This window comes from Solanum verrucosum, unplaced genomic scaffold (genome assembly GCF_900185275.1).
Source record: "Solanum verrucosum unplaced genomic scaffold, falcon-dt-bn FXZP01000280.1, whole genome shotgun sequence".
NCBI lineage: Eukaryota > Viridiplantae > Streptophyta > Magnoliopsida > Solanales > Solanaceae > Solanum > Solanum verrucosum.
Window position 1 is genome coordinate 1,989,980 of NW_026019982.1, and position 20,469 is coordinate 2,010,448.

The 20,469-nt window shown below is 33.8% G+C and overlaps 2 protein-coding genes across 3 annotated transcripts; one reads left to right on the forward strand and one right to left on the reverse strand.

Moving 5' to 3' along the window:
* Window positions 1-2,320: 2,320 nt before the first annotated feature.
* Window positions 2,321-10,000, forward strand: LOC125817333 (protein THYLAKOID FORMATION1, chloroplastic). Its single transcript, XM_049496859.1, has 5 exons — window positions 2,321-2,668; window positions 3,564-3,831; window positions 4,610-4,826; window positions 9,061-9,176; window positions 9,521-10,000. Exons 1-5 carry the CDS (start codon window positions 2,479-2,481, stop codon window positions 9,609-9,611), a joined length of 882 nt encoding a protein of 293 aa, XP_049352816.1. The 5' UTR covers window positions 2,321-2,478; the 3' UTR covers window positions 9,612-10,000.
* LOC125817332 (diacylglycerol kinase 5-like) lies at window positions 6,524-19,043 on the reverse strand. 2 transcript variants are annotated; one of them, XM_049496858.1, is made up of 14 exons: window positions 18,814-19,043; window positions 18,140-18,355; window positions 17,880-18,002; window positions 17,623-17,751; window positions 17,202-17,287; window positions 15,960-16,083; window positions 14,848-14,896; window positions 14,396-14,478; window positions 12,924-12,991; window positions 11,998-12,072; window positions 11,688-11,775; window positions 11,457-11,573; window positions 10,763-11,059; window positions 6,524-6,918 (listed from the first exon to the last, which is right to left on the reverse strand). In XM_049496858.1, the coding sequence occupies exons 2-14, from the start codon at window positions 18,344-18,346 to the stop codon at window positions 6,829-6,831; spliced, it is 1,536 nt and encodes a 511-aa protein (XP_049352815.1). In that variant the 5' UTR covers window positions 18,347-18,355; window positions 18,814-19,043; the 3' UTR covers window positions 6,524-6,828. The 2 variants fall into 2 exon arrangements, with proteins under 2 accessions (XP_049352815.1, XP_049352813.1); XM_049496856.1 differs by lacking the exon at window positions 18,814-19,043 and adding an exon at window positions 18,510-18,674.
* Between the last annotated feature and the right edge of the window lie 1,426 nt (window positions 19,044-20,469).

The following is a 20,469-nucleotide window of genomic DNA, read 5'->3' on the forward strand; positions in this document are numbered from 1 at the left end:
ATCTTTATATAATTTTAAAATAGAGATAATTTCATAAACCTCCCCCAGATTTGCCTTTATAACACTAATCTCCCTTGTGGTTTGATACATTACACTCATCTCCCTTATTTTGACATTTTTGTAACTAAACTAATTTAAGTGATAAATTTTATTTGATATTTCAAAACTACCCTTATGTGGCTTCTTTTATTAATAAAATTCTAGGCTTTTAATATAATCTCCTCTCAAGAGTTTATCAAATTCACAAGAAGATTTCAAACAACTTATTATTCGTTTGATTAGGAACTTTACATAAATCCGACATAAATCATTTTAACCTAATTAGTGGATAATTTGTAAAAAAATTGTAGATAAATATCCTTTCTGATGAAGATCTACATCAAACTGAAGTTTTATAACTTCTTAATAATATATAAAATAAATTAATAACAATCTATAAAAAGAGCTTGGTTGTATTGCATTGCATCTAATATTAGTCTTTAGATAATGGGAAAAGGCATGGATTCCCCCTTAAACTTGTACCGAAAAGTCAGTTACACACTTCAACTATCATAATGATCTATTACACACCTTTTACTACTTAAAAGTGAATTTAATACCACCCTGATATGTGCAACCTACTCTCAGAGTATGTGGTGTATTACACTCGCTGCCACATCAGCGCCATGTCAGAAATTGTATTTTTTTTATATCTTTTTTACTTTCTTTTCTTTATTACTTAAGTTTTATTTTATTAATTATATTTTACACTAATTAATTCCTAATCTTATTAAAGTTCTCAAATAATTATGTCTTCTTCATAGCAAAATGGTAAAGATGAAACTTTTAGCAATGACCATCAAGAAAATTGCCATCTGGAGTTTAGTCGTGGAGTTGAAGAATTCTTCCCTTTCAAAATGTACCCACAAGAAGTTGCTTCAGTTTCTTCCATTGATTGGTCATGGAAATGAGCTTCCATTGTTATTTGTTGCGGCTTGTAGTTGCAAATATTTTTCAGATCTGGGCATACATTCTTTGTTCTTTTTCCATGTTCTTCTTGGAGGTTTCTTAAAAGATCGAGAGATAATAGCAAACAATTTTCTTCCCATTTTCAATCGATCACTCAATTCACTAAAAACTATCCGTCGAAGCTCCAACAATTGAAACCTCCCAAAATTTTACTCCTATTTGAAGTAATTTGTTTCTTGGTTGCTTCTTGTTATTGGTTTATTTTAAGCTTAATGGGGTGTGAAGAAGATAAAGAGGGTGGGGTGTGAAGAAGATGAGAAGGATGCGGTGTGAAGAAGAAGAGATGTGGGGGTGGGGTGTAAGAAATATTTGATTTTTAATTATTTTTTTTATACTTTAATAGTTATCTTACGCGCGTGATTTTTTTTAATTATTATTATTTTGTCATGTCAGCTTTAGGGGTAAATAAATTTACTTTTAAATAGCAGAAGTGTGTAATAGGTCGACATAATAGTTTAAGCGTGTAACTGACTTTTCGGTACTAGTTTAAAGGGGAATCTATGTCTTTTCCCTTGGATAATTAATAACTATGGCTACTGCATAATGGCAGCAAACATTGGATAATGGATGATGATTTGAAGAAATCGCTAGATATTATTTATAATAATGGTAGATAGGTAGAGTATTAAGAAAATCTACATAAGCTTTATATTTGATAATTAAGGTCACAAGGGGTAATTTTGGAAGATTATGTAAATTTAATCACTAAAATTAGTTTAGTTATAAAAAGTGAGAATAAGGGAGGTTGATGTAATATATCAATCAAATCACAGGAGGTCTATGTTATAAAGGAAAATCTGAATGGAGGTCTATGAAATTATTCCTTTAAAATATGTAAATTTATTTAAATAATTAATAATGTCTGATCTAGTATGTGTTGGATTATCACAGTTTGAACCGTCATCTCTCGCATTCGGATGACTTCTAAAACATTATTATTTTCAATGATATTTTTGGTTTAGTAGTTTATTTGGTCATCATTAGCAACTTATTTTTTTTACTGTATTTATCTGACCTAACTAACAAGTTCTTTTCTGGAGCATCCAGAAAAATTTGTAGCCACTATTCTTTAAATTTGCATGGATAAATCTGTTAAAATATTAACTGAAAAAAAGATTGAACCGAAGAAATCGACCCTGACCTCCTTGTATACCAACTACGTACACCACCACTTGGCATAGCTTACAAGTTACAACAATCGTTCATAACCACAAAAAGGAGTAGTACAAAATGGATCCAATCAGTACACGTGTTATGCTATTATTCGTCTACTCATAAACATTAAAAATGAAAATGAAATATCCTAAAAGCCATCGGATAAGCCCTCAAATCCAAACCTCACACTCCTTTTTTTTCTTTCTCCATTTTCCACAGAAAAATTGAAATGGAAAACAACTCTATTCTCTAAAGCAACACACTGTTTCTTTCTTCTTCTTCTTCTTCTTCTTCTTCTTCTTCACCTGTAGAAATATGGCGGCTGTTACTTCAGTATCTTTCTCGGCGATTACTCAATCGGCGGAAAGGAAATCCTCCGTTTCTTCGTCTCGTTCTATTGATACATTTAGGTTCCGTTCCAACTTCTCCTTTGATTCCGTCAATGTTCGATCTTCCAATTCCACCTCTCGCTTTGTCGTTCATTGCACGTCCAGTTCAGCAGCAGGCAAGTTCTCTTTATCGCTTCGAATTTGAATTAGGAAAAAATTAAACTATACGGTAGTTTGTTTTTTTTTCAATCTAATTTCTGTTTTAGTTTAATTTCTCAGCTAATTGCATGATTGTGTATGTATAATGTTACAATTGCTTAACTTATTTCTCTCTAATACGATTACGTTTAGTCCATATCTTACAATTTGTTATATGAAATGCATAATGGTTAAATTTGGATCTAGATATAGTGAAATGCCGATGTTTTCTCGTTGGAATTGCTTATATGTGATTTGAAGTATTGAGAATATTTTACTGTTATATACTCGCTACATTCTGCTTTATATAGATGTTTTACACTGTTCCATTTCTATACAACTTTTAGAACTTTCACGAATTTAAATGCATTGAGCTATTCCCGTTATAAACTTTGGTGTGACATTTTCTCGATTATATAAGATCTTAACCATTGCTTAAATATTTGTTAGCTCCCTAATTAGCTTACGGGATGATTTCATACATGATATAACTTTTGTAATGAAGTGTAAATAAATGACCTTACTTCTTCAAAAAGAATTATCAAGTACATAAACTTGTCAAATTAACATATTAGACTCCATGTTCATACAAATAACATTGTATAAAATGGATTGGAGGAGTACTATTTATTGCTAATGAAAATTGAATTAACTTGTTAAAGTAAAAACATGGATATCGAACTAACAGATAAAATGAAGCTTTCTCTGGTTTAATATATCTGTCTGCATTCTTGCAACTGTCCGCATTTTCTATATTTACATTTTGTTTCGTCTAATTTCTTTCTCATTACTTATTCTGTTCCATCTTAGTGATTTTTCCTGTGTTTATTTTATGAGGTAATAATGCAACGTGTTATATTGAATTGTTTCCAGATTTGCCAACTGTTGCTGACACTAAATTGAAGTTTTTGACCGCTTACAAGCGTCCAATTCCAACTGTGTACAACACAGTGTTACAAGAGCTAATCGTGCAACAACATTTGACAAGGTACAAGAAATCCTACCAATATGATCCCGTGTTTGCCCTAGGTTTTGTTACTGTGTATGATCAACTTATGGAGGGCTACCCAAGTGAAGAGGACCGTAATGCCATCTTCAAAGCATATATAGAGGCGTTAAAGGAGGATCCTGAGCAATACAGGCATGCTTAATCCATCTCTTGCCAATTTTTGTTGCTTTTTACTCCTTTTTTGTTTAAAGGCACTTAAATAATTATTTATAAGTGAGGGGATGCTAGCATTGAGCCTTCCAGTAAGGTAGTTGTAGATAAAAATGTAAGTTTAATTATCATTAAGAGTTTCTTGGAGGATGGAACCAAAACCCAAGATGAATAGGCTTAGCCGTATTATGGAGCTTGAGAAATGCAAGTGTATGATTTCTCAATGAGTGGAACTGCTATTCAGAACTAGCTGTAGAACCCTTGATCAACTTTCATTTACTAAGAGGTAGCTTACTTTTATCCTTAATCTAACAGTCTTCGTGGGCTTACGAAGAGGAACCCATGAACCAACCAAGAAAATGCCAAAACCATGCTCCATTTATTTGAAACTTAATAATATGGGAAGATTTTCATTTTTCTTTTAGATATTTCCTGTGCATCACCTTTTAAATATCATGATTCATGACCATCCAATGTAAAAAAGGTTAGAGCTTTTTGTGGATGTTCTTATTTTTATTTATCACATTTGTTAGTCTTGAGTAGAAATGAAATGAACAAAATGGATATTGATGATTCATATATCCGAGTGCCAATACTTTGGGGTTTAGTCATAGATGTTGTTGATGTTACTGTTGTAGTTGTTATAATCTTTTGTCTAACATTGAGTAGATTTATCAGGAGTGTACTTACCTTTTATTATGATGTATGCCCATGAATCTTTTCCTTTCTAGAGATTCTAACTTTCCCAGTATGTTTATAGAGCTGATGCACAAAAATTAGAAGAATGGGCTCGTACTCAAACTGCCAATACGCTAGTTGACTTTTCATCCAAAGATGGAGAAATTGAAAACATTTTCAAGGATATTGCACAGCGAGCTGGAACCAAGGACGGTTTCTGTTACAGTCGATTATTTGCGGTTGGTCTCTTTCGCCTACTTGAGTTGGCAAATGTAACTGATCCGACCATCTTAGAAAAGGTATATATCATAACCTTCTTCATAGTATATTTTGTATTTTACAAGAACTTCCTGTTCGTCTATGTTTACTTGGATTACTTAAATCATCTAGAAAACACCACAAGCTCTATGGTTTGTGTAAACTTGTAACACTTTGGAAATAGTTATGATAAACACGTAAAGTAATTTAGTGTCAGAGGGAAGGTTACTCATGATCAGGAATTCTAAGCCCATATCCGGGTGAGATTTATATAGTTTCAATTTGCCTTTGCATAGCTAATTATCGGTGCATTGAAAAAATGAAAAAAAATGAACAAGAACATAAGTTTTCAAGTATTCTTCTCAGATAGAACTCTAAAAACTGGGAAACCTGGTTCAAGTCATAATACTGATGACACATTTTATTTTAGAGCTTCTTAAGTTGGGGCTGGATATAGTTTCTGTTCTTGTCTTTTCACTCATGTTTGCAGTGCTAGCCTCTATACTTTATTACCGCCAGATTTGGAAAACCAACGGTATCATTCTGGCTGATATCAAACAGACAAAGTTAATGAACGAAAACCATTCAGAGAATTAGAGAGTAATTTCAGAGAGAAGGATCATTCCCCTTATTGCCTAGAATTAGACATGATAAGGGCATCAGGCCGTTGATTTAGTGATTTTCACTTATTTTTCTGACATTTGGGGACCAATTTCCTGCTCTGCTTTACTCTCAAGAAGATTAACACTCCTGTTTCCTTCTCATGAGTCTTCATTGATTTTCTATTAATGCCTGTTAGTAGCAAAACGATCAGCAGAGATATTCTTTCATTACTATTTGCCTCAGGTAATCCCCAGCCATTAGCAACAGCATTTCCCTATAGGGCCATTTGCTGTTAAAGCCTCCAAATCTAGTAATCTCTTTGCGCCCTTCTGTGAAAGTTCAGTAGCAAGCTTCTTCTTTTTTCTTTGCATGAAGCCTAAAGCCAATTCCCACTGTTTGATGCCAAGAAAGTGCACCATAGAACACTCCGGTCTTCTGAACTTTTTCTTGTTCAAAGTGAAGTTTCTTAAAAGAGCAGAAGACTCGCTTTCAGCATGTAGATAACTTAAAATTTGAGGTTTTGCTCAATATAGTTGGCTATGGTTTGGGCAAGTTGGCATGAATACTTTGGTGATGAACTAAATTGATTTTAATGGGATTATTTTATACATAAAGGTATTGAAGCTGGACTGAGATATCAGAATTGCAATTTAGATTGGAGGGAGTTGACTTGCTTATTTTGGCGTATGATGAAAGAGAATTCACTATTACTTTTGACACTTTTTAACTAATTCACATTTAAAATATTCCTTTCAGTTACCTTGCCCATTGTTGCTGTTTCTCTTTCTTCTTGACATATTCTTTTTTTGTGAAAAAAAATGAACATCCATGAGTGCTAGATCACACTAGAAGTAGATATGAAGCAATAGATTCTTAAGATAAAAGTGTGTAAAATCTTACATGGTTGTTTTATGATGTAAGGTAAAACTCAGACCTGTGCATTGTATGGACTTAAACTACAATTCACTGTCCGTAATTGTACAAATTTAACTTTAAAGAACATTGAAATTTTTATTCCATAAAACATGGTTATGCGGGGAAGTGTTAATTCTGAAGTCAAAGGTATCCGTTCTCAGGAAATCTGTGAGAAAGATAATTAATGGCACTCATACTAGAACAAGTAAACGCACATGGATTAATGGCCAAAGGAACTCTTTGTGTTATTGTCTGAGCCAGTTTCTTGAATGCATTTAACCTGTCCATGATAGCTATGTAATTGTACCAGAAATATCAGGAGTTCTACTATCTCTCTCTGTCACTTTAAATCATCGACCAATGCTAGCATTTCTTGATTGCACTGATGAATCAACAAAGGTGTGATTGCTAAATGATGATCTTCACAAACAGTTACATCCATCACAAAAGAGGGAAACAAGGGAACAAAGAAAAAGTTCAAATCATTCTTCTCATATACAACATTATACTCAATTAGGATGAAATTCAATGTCTCTCTAAACGAAAAGCGAGCAAATTCCTTAATAGCGCCCATAGTCTAGGCTTCCTCCCATGAGACCTATTTTGTTTCTTAACCTGCACGAGAAAGTAAAAGGTTTCTGTCAACCCTCTATGTATAAAGAGAATTAAATTGCTCTGTACTTTGTTATTATAGTACAACCCTATTTATGTCTTTCTTGAAAAATCTGTAAGGAAAGAAGGCTAGTATGAAGACTCTTCTTTAGTTAGAGTTCCTTGTTGTACTCTTCGCATGAGGTCTTTGGTGGTTAGGTTAGTTTTCAAGAATTCATGCTAGTAAGCAAAAAGAAGATACTCTGTTATGAATCTTTAGGGAAGGATCGATTCACAGTTCGTTATATAAATCAGCTCGTTAAAGGGAGACTGAAACCTTAGAGTTCATTAAAAGAGAGAACTCCGATCTCTTCAGCTCTTTAAAGGGAGACAGAAACCTTAGAGTTCAATGGAAGAGAGAACTCCGATCTCTTGCTTTTTGCTTAATTATGAGTTACTGATTTATTCATCAAAAACCCCTTTAAATAAGAGTCTTATTACATCAATATGAAGTCTAATTCTTATGAAAGTACGAGACCTAAATCTTATTCCAAAATAATAACTATAACTTAACCTAATCCTTATGAAACTCTAAAACTAAACCCTATTCTAGAATAATAAATAAAGCAACTAAAAATATAATTAAATACTTAAAATTAATGACTTCCAACGCATCCCTAACATTACTCCCCTCACGTTGAAAGAGCTTGTCCTCAAGCTCAAGTTTCGGGGAAATCATCCAGAAAGTCTGGATCAGTATCAACTTATCCAATTCCAACCCTAGCTTCAAGTTGACATTGATAAATTTCGACTCTATTAGTTTGCTGAAGCATGACTAATTTGCCCATCAGGTTGCTACTTTCATGAGGTCCAAATCGCTCAAAATATTGCTCACAATGATGTGCCCAAATTAATGGATTGTTGATGTTGTTAGAAGTAGGAAAATTCATCTTTGCATAACTTATCAAAGGTGAATTACCACTTGTTGGATGATTCTTATCGGCTAGTTGAATATGCGGTATATTGCCTTTAGTAGCAGGAATTGTTGATCTACCAGTTGTCTGGGCGCTATATGACTCATGTCTATGGGTTGCTGGTTTTGTGGAGCCAACTCCCAATCTAGACAATTGTTCTTGGATGACTTGGATTATTTTTTTGCTGAGGCGTTCCATTGCTGCAATTTTAGAGTCTATTAGGGTTTCTGTAATGGCACGTTCTTCTCTAAATCTGGAATTGATCTCATCGCCCATTGTGTTAGGCTCTGATACCAAATTGTTATGAATCTTTAGGGAAGGATCGATTCACAGGGAGATATATAAATCAGCTCGTTAAAGAGAGGCTGAAACCTTAGAGTTCATTAAAAGAGAGAACTCCGATCTCTTCAGCTCTTTAAAGGGAGACAAAAACCTTAGAGTTCAATGGAAGAGAGAACTCCGATCTCTTGCTTTTTGCTTAATTATGAGTTACTGATTTATTCATCAAAAACCCCTTTAAATAAGAGTCTTATTACATCAAAATGAAGTCTAATTCTTATGAAAGTACGAGACCTAAATCTTATTCCAAAATAATAACTATAACTTAACCTAATCCTTATGAAACTCTAAAACTAAACCCTATTCTAGAATAATAAATAAAGCAACTAAAAATATAATTAAATACTTAAAATTAATGACTTCCAACGCATCCCTAACATACTCCCTCAGTTCCAATTTATGTGACTTACTTTCCTTTTTAGTCAGTCCCAAAAAGAATGATACATTTCTATATTAAGTAACAATTTAACTATAAAAGGTCTATTTTTACCCTTAATGAAATGATTTAGAGCCACACAAATTTATGTCATTCATTTTGGACCACAAGTTTTAAAAGTCTTTCTTTCTTTCTTAAACTCTATGCCGAGTCAAACTATCTCACATAAAATGGGATGGAGGGAGTAACAATTTAAACTTAAGATGGTCTTGAGTTTACTTGCCATAAAAAATGTCACTTGTTTGGATAATTCGATTGGTAAAATAACAATGGTCCTGCTTATAATCAGCGTAACTAGTGTAGCAGGTTTCTTGAATGTGTTCACGTATAGGTGAAACCCCCATGTTTATGCTCATATAAATTCCAATGCACTTAGACAAGAATATCATTGTTGACTTGTGGGATAAAACATGACAGCTTTGTGCCGCACTCAACGTAAATAAGAAAAGTGTGGATCGGGACCTTGACGTTTATCGCAATTTGCTCTCCAAGCTGGTTCAGGCTAAAGAGCTGTTGAAGGAATACGTGGAAAGGTTAGAGTTCTTTCTTGGTTCAATACTCTTTGGTATCCTTTCTCTTAACTATTTTCTAAAACTATTCAGCTGCATTTTTCTCTAGCATTGATAAGCTCTTACAAGGTTTTGTTCCACTTAGTCTACTAGAAATCCATGACTTTTCTCTTCCCTACCCCTATTTATCCACCTCATTCCCACCCCCAGAAGAACACTCTCGTTTATGCCCCCTTGTTTCCTTCCTCTCCATCTTTTACATTCTTCACATGTATTTTGGTATAGTACAAATACAGTCAATCAAGACCTTGTCTGCTGAAAATACGTTTACTGTTTTATCTCAATTTTATGATGTGTGTGTTGTTTAGGGAGAAGAAAAAGAGAGGTGAAAGGGAAACTCAGAAGGCCAATGAGACTGTGACAAAATGCTTGGGAGATTACCAATATGCTGGGAGGTAAGACAAAGATCATTTTGTCCTCCTGCCTGGACCTCATTGACTTGTTCCACTAACGGAACAGTCCATGTACAATAGAGCTCAGTCTCCAAAGCTCAGGCAAGTTATATTAGAAGATCAAAGTTACGTTGAATGTTTTGTTATTACAGTAATTGAGATATATCGCAATGTTCATTATTTCCTGGTTAAACAGAATAGCTTTATTGTTGCAACTATCTCTAAATTATTTGTAGATAAAGCCTCTGTGTAGTGACAAAAATCAAAGAGTTACTCAGCTGTCTTGCTCTCTATTTTCTTTGGTTCTGGTTTTGTTTCAAGCTGTGTAAACATTGCTTTACGACTATCTTTATTCTTACCAGAGTACTGATAAAATCAGTTGAACTCAGCTGTAACAATTCACTATGTAGAGAGAGCTCTTCAAGTGGTGGTGAGTATTCGTACTTATAGAAAGTTCTTGAAGGTAAAAATGCAATAAGATTTCCTACCCTATCCTCGAAGATTAGGGCCTTTAAGTATTACTTCAAAGTACTTCATCAGTAATTTGATTGAGGATTTTTTAAAGTTCCATTTGTGTTTTTCTCAAGGCACATACTCAATCAAGTTAAAGCTTAGATTGGTGCATTAGGATTTAATTTTGTTAGTTGCTAAAGTTATGCACAATCTTGAAATGTTACACACGGCTACTTCAAAAGGAAACATTTATATACTCTCCCATTTCTAGTGATTATAGACATATCCAACCACTGAACTGCCACTAAAATATGTGGTCATATGCTACAAGGTCGGGAACTATCTCAGAATTCTCAATGAAACTCGGAGAGAAGACGCAAGTATACAAAAATAATGATATTTCTAATCTGGTCACTTTTGGTAAAAAATACAACTTTAAAAGCCAAATAATGTTCTGGCTAAATAAAATCTAGCATGTAAAAGGTTATAATGGTGATTTCTAGCATCTCCTTTATCATACACCAAGTCAGCGAAATTTCTCCTATACACCAAATGATCACGAAATTCTCTATGCAAAACCTCTAAAATATCCATGTCTTATAAATTCGACATGGAGCCTTGCTATGCCTACTATACAGCAAATGTACTATAGAGGTAACAGAACAAAGAAGAATTATGGAATTAACTGAGACTAGAAACATCAACCTCATCTGGAATTTTGAAAGTGTCTGCTGCCCCAAATTTCCTCCGTTCTTCATTGACCGAATTTTCTTCATCACTATCAGCCTCATCAGCGTCATGACTGAATTGACTTGAGGGATCATATATACTTTTGGCTCTGCAGTCATGGGTAGCAAGCATCTTAACTTGGCCTAGATGAGAAATCTCTACCACAACGGTGTCATCATTTTCAGGTAGGGGCTGCTTCCAGGGTTCCCCATCAATCCTCATGAATGTATGATCAGCTGTACCTTTGTGAAACTCAAACCGGATTCCATGCGCCTACAAATAGGAAAACCATAGAGGAAATAGGATAAATAGTAGCTCTGCTTTTATAAGTAAACATAAATTCTGGTTTTCAGAAAAGATCTGACAAAATGACCTCTCCGAAGAAACTGGTCATGGTGGATAACTATTTTCTCAGGGCCACAAGCAAAAATTTAGACAGATTCTGCAACTACATTTTGCTTTATTTCAAAAAAATTAAATTATTGGTCCTATATTCTATCTGTTCATTGTTCATTGTTTTTTTTTCCTGGATAACTCTATCTGTTCAATGTTTTTATCCTTCTTGCAAGTTGCAATACAAAAGACAGTTGATCACTAGTAGAAACAGAACTTCTCATCGGTCGGCATACATACACACAAATATTTGTAATAACCACAATTTATTCCTAACCTGGGCAAGACGTGTCCCGTGTCCTTTTGGAGCAAGGAGGACCAATCCGTGCCAAGCGTCTCTGAATCCAACTACTTCAAGAAGGCCATCATCTACAAATGGAGGAGTCAAGTCTCTCTGTCCATTTAAGAAATATAAGCACGTCAGTATGACTACAGAAGAATAAAAAGATTTCAAATTCGAAACAGGAAAAAGTGCGGATTTGGGAAGAAGCTTGTTCGGAATGCATACATATCGACGTTTGTTGCTATTGGGTGTTCCCCAGGGATTCAGTCCACCGGAAAAGCTAGGCAAGTTGAGGCAAACAATTGACCTGACACTGCATGTACAATTGGACAACAAAAAAGAATAGTTACATAACTCATAGGTAGTTCTTTAGGAACCAACTTCAACAAGCATAGAGATAGATGCAGTAATGCAACCAGAAACAGGTTACAGGAAAACAGCAAAAATATTGTATTTGAAGAATGATACAGAGAAGTAAATTGTCAAGTCGTCATCTAAATTCTAAGGTTCCTATACTACAAGTAACTAATATTACCTGGGTGGGATGTGAAGGTCTTGCCATTCACCCTGCTTTTTCATTATCTTAACCTTAGTCAGTTGAGCTATGTTCCTGCAGTAAATTAAAATTAGTTGCTACCAGAGACCAGAAAATTCTCATAAGGTATATCCTCATAAGAGATGATGGAAACTATTCAATCAAGACGTAATTAACCTGAACCATTTTATGACAAGAAAATTTCTGATTCTCCTCGAAAGTCTTGTTCAAATTTATACTCGCTACTTGGCACAAATTATGAACAGAAAAAATACTGGTTGGAATTTGGCAAATACTGACAGTTGCATAATTTGTAGTTATATCTTTCTATCTCAAGTAATTGTCATGGTTTACCCGGCAAGTAATGCAATATATCATCTACTCTCACACTGTCATGTATGCAGGAACAATCAAATTGCGTAAATTTAGTGTAGAAGTTGCTAACATATTGGCTAATTATGATGCTGACAAACTACTTTACCGTATTTAAATAAAACCTGAACTTTTGAAGAGATTACACTATTTTAGGATGAACTAAAAAGAAAGGACATTTAAATCAGAAAAAAGGAGTATCTCACTAAGTTACCAAGAGCTATCATCAAGTTCACATTTTCATGTTCCCGGCAAGAAGATCAAAACAAATTTACATGGCTATTTAAAGTTAGCACGTAAAAGCAAGGTACCATATTACTGATGAAACAGATATAAAAAAAGTTTAAGCAGATAATTGAACTGAATATGATCAGTCTCAGGAGTCTTAACTATGATGACTATTCCAATTGTGATCTATCTGTTGAAAAAATACTAAAGGTGCAGCTTATATCAGACCTTCAAGAAGGTCAAGCTTCCACAAAAGAGGATATAATGTTGTTAAGTTGCAAAAGATATGAAAGAAGTTGTGTAACAAAACTACATTGCAGACTCACTTCGAAGAAGGACGAACGAGAGGGGCAAAAAACCATCCCTGTGTACATCCTAGCTTTAAATATGAACTCTGTGGAGCAAGAAAAACTAGCATTAGGCATTCCTTTCAAGTATTATTACTCTGAAGCAATAGATAATTTCAGGTAATTTGAATCATTTACAGAATGTTAAAAGATGCTAGAACCCTACCTCAAGAAAAAACGATGCAAATAACTTCATTGAGCTAGGATAGAGATACCACGAATTCCACTTAGTTACTAAATGCCAAGTAAATTAGTATGGTATTATATGGCAATTATATAACTTGTTGCATTAATAATTTTTAATTGGGCTATACAAATATAAACTCCACCCCTACCTATGAGCCTAACACCCCTGAGCAGGAGAGCGTAAGTGTGGCATATCTCACTTTGCTTTGCTGCTGACTCGATATCCAATTTTACAGTTGGAGGCTGGGGCTATCCCTCATTTATCTTGAGTATCAGTCATTGCAAATTGATTTACTAATAGTTACCGACGCATAAGCAATATAAGAAGGAAAATGTATAATAGTGAAATAAAACAGCATATTACCAGTAGGCAAAAGCACCATATATCTTATTCTTTTCACAGATGATCCTATATCTTATTAAGCATAATATCACCTACTTCCCCTCTTGTCAACATATTTAAGAAAAGGTAAATGGAACCAACTAGTATGGACCTTAATCAGTTTCTTAACCTTTTCTTCTTCGAATCACCTATATTTGTAGCAATGACTTCAGAACCAACCCATACTAATGCATTTATTGAAACATTAGCCTAGTCAACAACTTTAGAAGTTCTCAAGATTTCAAGGATGCATATGGTACTGTCTGTTCGAGGGAGATGTGGATAAACAAATTAAAAGACAAAAAGAAGCAGTAGAAGCTAATCTGAGAAAACAAGGAGGGAATAACATGTATTGCTTAGTATTTACATAGATAGCATGTGATTACTGGGTTTCCACAAGGATAGGATAAACTAGGTTTTATAGGAGGGTCTACGGCAGATGAATCAAGACAAAAGCTGCACACGTAATTTTCTTTGATCTATCATATGTTTTCATCTGTCTCAACAGTAGGGGATGTAAAGCTAGAGTCTCATTAATCAAATTTCCATAAGCTGATACCTAAACAAAGTTAACACTGTAGTCATTTTACTTTTGACCTTCTTTGTGATAGAACAGAACATATTAAAGATTCATCACAAGATAATACAGAATACCAAAAATCTCGACTTCTGCTATCAAGAGCCCAATCCCACATCTTCAACTTATTTGTTTTGCCACAGCAGTCATTAAATTGAGAGTAGTTTTCTTTTCTTCGAGATAGAACAAAACAAAAGGTCCAGAGCACAAGACTTGAACAATTAACTTCAATTGATATGCAAAGATTCAGAGGAAAAAAATCAAAGAAAGCTGTATCATCTTAATTCCTGTCATCCACTTTACTACCTGATTGACAAGTTGGTTTTTGAATTTGTCAGGATTCATTTTCCTCTCTGAGTGAAATGCATAAGATACTTGTGCATCCATCCCTGATAACAGAGAATTCATGTTAGATGTAGTACTAGATGACTGACAGAAGAAGCAAAGAAATAACTTCAGATCATAGTCTCTGTAAGTTAAGGCATTGTCTTATGCAATAAGTTATTTCTGTTACCAAGAGATTGTAGATCTTCAGAAACAACTTTCCTTCATATAATTTTAGGTCTACCTCGTCTTCTTTAGGTTACTTCTCTAGTTGCTATAAAGATAATAATTTCTTATAGGTATTGAACAGGATAAGCCTGTCCTTATATTTGTATGTCCAACAACTATTCGATATTATTAACTGGCCTGACAAAAAATAAGAAGTTAAATGGCTATATAGAATTTAATTCCTAATCAAAAGAACATGCACTTACCCATGCTGAAGTAATTCCAGAAACCTCCACGGAATGTATGGAAACCTTCCTGCATGGTATTAGGTTAAAAAGAGGAAAGAAGTCATGGGTTAACACTTTGAAACAGACCAAGCTAAGAAATTTGTAACTTGCAAAAGCCAGAAAGTACGCATGCACACTGATAGACATATGTATGCATGCATATTGATAGACATAACCATATGTTCACTTTTCATTCTTAATCAATGTGAATACATTTGAAATTGGTATGCCAAAATAGAAATCTTACCCGAATATGCCCCACCCTGGGTTTCATATGATTACCCAACTACAAGTAAATACATAAGGAAACTCCTTTGTAAGGTAGTAAATGTACTGAATGCAGAAGCTGATATTTGTAAAAGATACTGATTCTTTTACATATGATTTACTCTTTCAAATAGCACTCAAAACATAATGGTGAATGCTGCAGTTTTCCTTTCTCATAGAAGATTAGGCTTGAACAACGTAATGCAATTAAATTATATGTACTCCAAGCCATTAGCAATACTGCAATAGTGGTATCTCCATCCAACCATATCAGTTTTGCCAATTCGAAGACTCATTTACCTTTATATGTGTGAAGTGCTGAAAGACAAATATTATATCAACTCCAATGGTTGTTCACTGTTTCTGCGACACTATTCAAGAACCTTTTTACAATTACAGTGATTTTTTGATTCTTCTCTCTCTCAAAGCAAGAAAATTCATGTTGTAGAATATTCTTTAAAATCAATACTATCGTTGAAAACCAAGAGCATCATAAAAATAATGAAATAAATTATTTACAGTGATTGTGTACTCCTATAATAGGTGCCTCTGTTGGATGTTATTAACGAATTGATTAACAGAAGACTAAAAGGTGACACCTAGATTAATTTATATTACTATGGAGCAGGACTTTACAGAAGCAGAACCAGGTTTAATATACTATCAGCAAAGACATAACACAACCAAAAAAGAAAGAAAAAATGAGTACTAGTGATCAAGATCTTATGGAGATAAAAATAAACTATATGAAAGTGTGTGTTTTTCATGTTAGAGTAGATAATTTCTTTATACGACAAAAGGACTAACAGATGACGATGTCTTACCATGTTCAGTTCATCAGATGGAGAAACCCGGTGAAAGGCATGCAAAGAATGAGGCAATTCTAGCGGTGCAACAGGATCACAAGAACCAACTTTTGGTGCCCTCATTCTCATAAGAATGTGCCAACTGCATAAAGCAAATTTTTTTAACACCAGTTGATTGAGAATGAGCAGTCATGATGAACCATTTTTTTTACCATGAAATTATATTACTCCTAATCCTAGAATACTTCAAGAAGTGTCTGCAATCAAAATATATATACCATACTAAGGGATCGTTTGGTTGGGGAACAAGTTATTCCATGATTGTTATCTCACCCTCAATATGGGATAAAAACCTCAAGACAAACACGGGATAACTAATCCTGTGATAAGTTTTCCCAGGATTATATATCAACCAAACATGGGATGAACTCATCCTAAATTAATCCCCGGATTAGTTATCCCCTCGTACCAAATGAGCCCCAAGAGTATAGGATATAACAACAATAGAAAATTTCCCAAAAACTTGAGCTTCCAGTTGTTTTGGAAGAGGTTACTATGGTTGTGTACAATAAAAAAAGAAGGCATTAAAATCAACACAAAAGAATTTCTTCATGTTAAGAACTTAGATTGGTCAATTATCACAAGAAATAGAATACGCAGAAATCTGTTCCCTTTACCAATATTGGATGACAAGCACAAAACAATGATGTATATAGCAATCTTTTCTCAACTACTGTTTAGATTATGAACCAGTAGAAAATGGAGAGACCGTGGCTTAAGAGCACGTATGCTGTTCCAACTCTCTTTTAATGGAAGCTAGAGCTTTCACAACTTCATCAACCCAAACTATAATATTCCTTGACTCAGCTAGAGACCAGATAAATATTGTCCAATTCCCATGAAAAGATAGATCTTTAAGGAGGATCCACATATTATTACACAAAAATATATAGTTACATCAATCTCATCTTTGCATTTGTTGTTATATTTTATTTCTTTACTTTTGAGTCAAGAAAAACAATAACAGTATATAACAAATGAGACCCCTGATGTCTGCACTTTAATTAGCTATACATCACAAGCTCTCATCTCTTTAATGTGTAAAACAACAATATTCAATTTAAGATAGACAATGCATTCAGCTTGTACCACTGCCAAGAAGTTTGTACAAAGAATTAAAACTTGATCATCAAGGGATAAACAAAAAATTAAGAAAATCTCAGACAGGCCAGAATATCACATATGAACTAACAAAATAACCTGTCCATCTTCATTTCCTTTGCATTCATTACTTGCTTCAAAAAAGAGATGACGGAGCTAAGGTCGGTCCCTGGATTCTTCTTTCCCTGTCAATCACCAAAACTGCACATCACATGAAGTATCTTTCTCAATACTAAAGACCACTAACTAATGTATTATAGGAAACAAAAGACTTTTACTCTTAACTTCTAACTAAATGATGTTTATGAGCAATTTTTTTTTGTATACACGGATTCCAGATTGTTTATACTTAATAGATATTTTCGACATAGTATGATAAAATCTAGAAAAAAATTTGCATAGAGAGACACCAGGCAATCAAACTGAGAGCTTTTGCACCACTATATTGAGAGCTACAATTTACATGAAAATATCCTTCAGAAAATCTAGAGAGTCAACGGTTTCTGCCACAGATCCATACCCAGCCAAAAGCAAATGGAAGGTTGTTTCCAGTTCCCAAAGGTACTGTTGCAATTGGAGGTGGCTGAGATAGTTTGAGATCAGATACAACTCCGAGAAGCCAGCCAGCCGTGCCATCTCCACCTGCAACCTAATATATATATATATATATATATATTCAATGTCAGTATGTTGTGCTGGAAATAATCATCTGTCCCTCCGGTGAAGTTATGAGAAAACCTGTTAAAACCATGAACCAACTCAAAGAATTCAACTCACAATAATTCTCATTCTCTCTTCAATTTCGCCAGCAAATTGATCACCATTACCCTTGAGCCTTTCTATATTCAAATACAGTCTACGTAAAACACTATCAGGAGCTTCTTCTCCCAAATCAAAAACCTGAAAAGTTATGTAACAAAATAATTATATAGAAGCGAAAAAATATACCTGCATGTTCACGAAACAGCTTCTTCTCCCTGATAACTTGTGCAGTTGTTTCTTTTGCCTGTGTGAATCAAGGGAAACAGCTTAAGTACCTGATATTTGTTAAGAAGATGGCGAAATGTTCGAAGAAGTTCTCCTCCAAGTTGACCTCCACTTTTAGAGTTGACGAACACTAGCACAGGGCATGTAGGTACATCAGGTAAACGTAAACTGTTGCTAGAAGCATTCGGTGCAAGTATATAAGTAGGAATATAAAAGTCTCTATGGATGTTATTGTTCTCGGACTCAGAATCTGCCATTAACTCCAACTGCAGAGCCACATTAACAACAAACATAAAAATAAGCAAAACACAATAAAGTACACACATAAGGTGAAAATAAAGTTCAATAGGTAATAACTGCTATCATATCACATCTTTAAGCAAGGAATTACTTTAAACACACTCAAATTATGGAAATTACTCTGTTCAAAGGCCGTGAGAGAAATTTCAACAAACATGTATCCTGCGGAAAACACTGATTCCTCATATCGACCTAAGTCAAACTTCTTCATAAATTTACATTCAGCACATAATCAGTCGTCTGACATTCAGTTTAACTTCTAAAAACCAAAATTCACATACATTTCTACACGCAATTCAGATAGGAAACAACGATCAACAAGGAATTCAAAGCGATTGACTTCGTGCAAATTCGATCAAATTAAGCGTTGCTTCATAAATCAAACTAGAATTCGAATGAGAAAAAGCAAAAGCAGAAGATTTACCTGAGAAAGAAAAGTATATGAATTATGCTACGTATGCAGAGCGATATTCGGAAGAATCAGAAATTAAGCGTGCGTCAACAGTAAGGACTTTTGGGCGAAATTCGGATCTATAAAGGAGACGGAAGGAAGAAGGATGAAGACGCGTGATGGCGCCGTGTGCGAGTGAATTTGACTGATTCGTTGAACTTTCTTAATGATCATATTGGCCTAACATATACTGACTAGCAGTTTTAAAACTTAATGATTTAAGTAAATGGAATAAAAAATTGAAAATGATAGTAATTAATGATGAGGAAACTGTAAGGGTGATTTCCTTTTTGCAAGTTAGTTGGCTGTATTTTGAAATTTCCCCTTTTTTGTTCCTTATATTCACTAATGGTATGCTTTGATTAGTTGTTTTATTCAGAATTTTTCTTGTTTCGAAGGCGCCAAGAATAAAAGACGTAGTGGGATTTTGAGACAAATCAGAATCTTCAAAACGTCTTTTTTAGACTCAACACAAGGAAATCGGCCCCTCTAAAGTTACCTCACGTGGTGGCAAAATGAGCGGGTTGGATCAAATTTGGGTGGATTAAAAATGGATCAACATAAAATGGGTAATAATTCAAGTCACTCATAATTGATATGGGTAAAAATGGATTGGGTAACAAATGAATTGGATAAAATACTAGTTTATCCATATTTTCATGAATAAATAGTGCTCTACTTGAGAATTCAACATGGAAAAAATATTTTAGTCTTTATTTAAATGAAATATGTTGAAAATGCTTCATAACTTTTCAATATAAAATCATAACTTTTCAATATAAAATAAATTTATGTAATAACAGAGGAAAAATATTTTAAATTTCAAAGTAAATGAATAGTTGCATTTTAGGACTAAAACATGCTTAATGCACATTAAGGCTTAAGCAATGTCAATACTCTTACATAATTTTCTTATTTTACACTATTATTTATTATCCAATATAAAATTAAACAAATATAATTATATTTAACAAAAAAAATGTACATTTAAAATATATATTTTTGGAGGGTCAAAGACTTCACATTTTCAATTATAGAAAAAAATAATTAGTTCTATAGAAGAACATAAAAAGGAAGAGAAGTTACAATTTTTTTAAGAGAAAAGACATAAAGACACCACTGAAGTTGTCCCAGATTTTCAAAAAGACACCTTAACTTTGCAATCGTCCTATTACCCACTAAACAATTTTGAACTAGTATTATTATATTATTTTTCATCCACCTAACATAGAGAGTGGTGTGCACTCTCTCAAACAACCTAAACGAACTAATATAAGTTTATTTTTACAAGTACTTTATTATAAAATATATTTTCTTAATCCATAGTTTACCCATATTTTTATGTGTTGAATATGGATATCAACCCATATTTTATCCAAGTAAAAAGTCACTCACCCAACTCATTAAAATATGGACAGATTACTAAAATATGGGCTCATTTTATCGACACATACCTTACCTGCTCTTGTTATCGACCGTGATATTTACTTCAAATCATACTAATTTTTTTATCGTAAAAACTTTTGAGGATGTGATATTTTACTAAAGTCATACTAATTTAATATGATTAAGTGATAATTAAAATTTTTGTTAATTACTATATTCTAGAGATAATATTATATTTAAAAT